The following is a 3,187-nucleotide window of genomic DNA, read 5'->3' on the forward strand; positions in this document are numbered from 1 at the left end:
GGACGTAGCAGCGCCTGGTCAGAGGCTTAGGAATTCAGAATCTAGATCCTATAAGACTGTCTTACAGTGAGAACCAGTAATATCAGTCAAACCCTGGGACAACCTAGAGATATCAGGCTACAGAGGACTAGAGAGGCAGGACGGAAAGAGAGCTGGAATGAGCATATTTTCTTTAATGGATTATGTGAAGACCCAGCAGGTGTCTAAGGAGCTAGGGACCATGTAGGTCCTTTACTGACTCATTATTCTGGCTGTTAAAAGTCTTACGTCAGGAGTTGGTGCATGTTGAGTTGTTCTTGCCTTAAACTGACATCTTATCTGTTGTTTCTCATAAGGGTTTAAGGATATGTACTTTCCATCAGGGATGCAGCAAATTCTTTTTGGCCCACATTTTTCTTTCTTCTTCTCATTTTCTTTGCAAGATTGCCTGCATCTGCCAATTCTATAACTGCACCTTTTGACCCATCCAGCTATCAAAATAAACAAAAAGATGAATAAACAAAATACATGAAAAAGAGTAGAGACTATTCGACTAAGGATGTTAGTATTATAGTAACAATGGTTAGAATGAACTACTGAAATGTAATGGCATTCTTGGGAAAATTAAATAAGTCTGTCCACGTAGAAATGCTTAATACTGGTCGCGACATGTACAAGATAAGAGTAGTTATCTCCCTTCCTTCAACCAGCTCTAACTGGACTTTATTTCTGTACTTGTGATGTTTTCACTTGTCGTTTTTCAGTCTCACCAACACTCGTTCCTCCTTGTCCCCAAATCTAGGTGCCTGCCAAGGAATGGACCTATACCTTTAATTTCCTGTTTTTTGCCCCACTCTGTTCATTATTCACTCAACAGTGCTTTGTTGAACACCAGAGCGTGTCCCAGGCACTGTTCCAGGTGCGTGACCCAAATGACGCCCTAGAACAGGGCTTTGAACATTGAAAGATCAGTGTATATTGCCGACCTGCAGGCTGATATTCTGGATGGTGTAAAACTCTGCACTTAGGTGACATTGTGGCTCGACCTTATCTGGATCTATAAAACACAGAGTACACACCCAACTTCCCCAACACCCTGGGTTCCTTTGAGAGATCATAGTATCTTGATTACCTCTATTTGTGTTTTTCCCCAAACTCCCCTCCTGGAAGATAATTCCCAAGTCTCTCTTTCTCACTTGGATGTTCAGAATGGAAAAATCAGAATTAAGATGACTCTGATTCCATGAATCAGTGTGCAAATTCTTTCCCCAAAATGTCTTTTGCAGCTCTAATTCCCTCCCCAAGACCAATTAGCCCTCACTAGAGTTTAAAGCAGGCTGAAACCAACTCAGTATTAGCCCAGAATTACCTTCTTTTGCTTCTAGAACAACTCAGTGATTGACAAAGATTTTCGGTTTGAAAAGCTGATCCAAGAGAGGGTGCAGCTTCTAGCAGCAATAATCCAAAAGGAAATCATGAAAATAAAAATCATAAACTTTAGGGATGTCTGGGTGGCTCAGTCAGCTAAGCATCCCACTTGGGCTCAAGTCATGATCTCACGGTTGGTGAGTTCAAGCCCTGCATAGAGCTCTCTGCTGTCAGGGCATACCCGCTTCAGATCTTCTGTCTGCCTCTCTCTCTGCCCCTCTCGCTCTTGTTTGCTTGCTTGCGTGCTCTCTCTCTGTCTCTCAAAAATAAATAAACATTAAAAAATACCTTTAGGGGTGCCTGGGTGGCTCAGTCGGTTAAGCGTCCGACTTGGCTTAGGTCATGATCTTGTGGTTTGTGAGTTCGAGCTCGAGCTCCGCATCCAGCTCTATGCTGACAGCTCAGAGACTGGAGCCTGCTTCGGATTCTGTGTCTCCCTCTCTCTGCCACCCCCCCCCCCCGCCCCGCCCAAGGATAATCATTAAAGTTTGTGGTTTTTAATTTTTTTTTAACGTTTACTTATTTTTGAGAGACAGAGAGAGCCGGCGGTGGGGGGGGGGGGAGGTGGATAGGGGCAGAGAGAGAGATACACAGAATCCAAAGCAGGCTCCAGGCTCTAAGCTGTCAGCACAGAGCCCCTCACGGGGCTCAAACTCATGCGCCGTGAGATCATGACCTAGCCGAAGTCGGATGCTTAACCGACTGAGCCACCTAGGTGCCCCTCTCAAGGACAAACATGAAAAAACAATAAACTTTAGAATCCCCAGGAAGCTTAAGCAGAAAATATTTCCGTCAGAAAGTTCTTCACTGCTCAGTCATAAAATCTATCGTATTGTTAGAGCTATGGCCATGTTCAGTCTGGAATCCAGAATCACCTGCCTTAACCCCAGCTCCACGCCTTGAGCCTGTTTTCACAAAACTCCAGATATCGGGCGTCAACCTACAAATTTTTCACTACACGTATTCTAAGACAAGAGCAAGATACCTCTCCTGATTGCTTTAAAGGAACGTTCAAATCCACATAACAATGGAGAAGCAAAGTAATGGGACCTGTTATTATCAGAGGCAGTAGCAATTGAAAGTAGGTTGGAGTGAGAGACACCTGGGATGAGACCCCGTTGACATTTGGGACAAGGATATTAAGGACACCAGGGATGCTGCAGTTGCTTCTGCATACGGAAGGGACATCATATGAGAAACCTTGGGCTCCGCCCATATTTGCCATCATGAAAAACACCATAATGGTCGGAAGTGACAGACCACCCTTATTATGGGACGTAGTCACTATACCAAGGCTTTTCACTACATCTCAGTTATCTCTGTAGATTGTCTTCACGGCCGCACATGATCAGTTTTTCAATAATTCTATGCGTAGAACCCCATTCTCACTCCCTTTTCCCTCCTCTCCATGGTCCGGTTACCTGGGGAAGCCTAAGCCAGGAGCACAAGGACAGGTAAGGCCAGGAACAAGAGTTTAATGTATCCTGAGAGGGAAGAGGGACGATCCGGCAGCATACTGATGTGCCAGGAAAGGTTGGTCTTCACTCGGATTTTATTGTCTTGGGTGAGGCTGAGTCATGGACAATAAATCAGAGAAGGGCAGACCGCCCCACCACCCATCAGCTTGTGGGTTAGCAACATAAATCGACGATCCAATGTTCAGAGCCCTTCTCGAGACATCCTCTGGGAAGGCGGAAGGCATTAATTAGCAGAGGACCTAGAAGTCTGTCACGAGTCTGTGACACTGTGGAGAGAATGGACCCACTTTCCAAGAAGCCTT

The 3,187-nt window shown here is 45.1% G+C and overlaps 1 protein-coding gene across 1 annotated transcript; it reads right to left on the minus strand.

The window, feature by feature from the left end:
- Nucleotides 1–212: 212 nt before the first annotated feature.
- DEFB115 (defensin beta 115) lies at nucleotides 213–2,922 on the minus strand. Its single transcript, XM_049650981.1, is given in 2 exon segments — nucleotides 213–470; nucleotides 2,829–2,922. Coding segments are annotated over 2 exon segments (333 nt in total). The 3' UTR covers nucleotides 213–231.
- Nucleotides 2,923–3,187: the final 265 nt, after the last annotated feature.

This window comes from Panthera uncia, assembly GCF_023721935.1.
Source record: "Panthera uncia isolate 11264 chromosome A3 unlocalized genomic scaffold, Puncia_PCG_1.0 HiC_scaffold_11, whole genome shotgun sequence".
Taxonomy (NCBI): domain Eukaryota; kingdom Metazoa; phylum Chordata; class Mammalia; order Carnivora; family Felidae; genus Panthera; species Panthera uncia.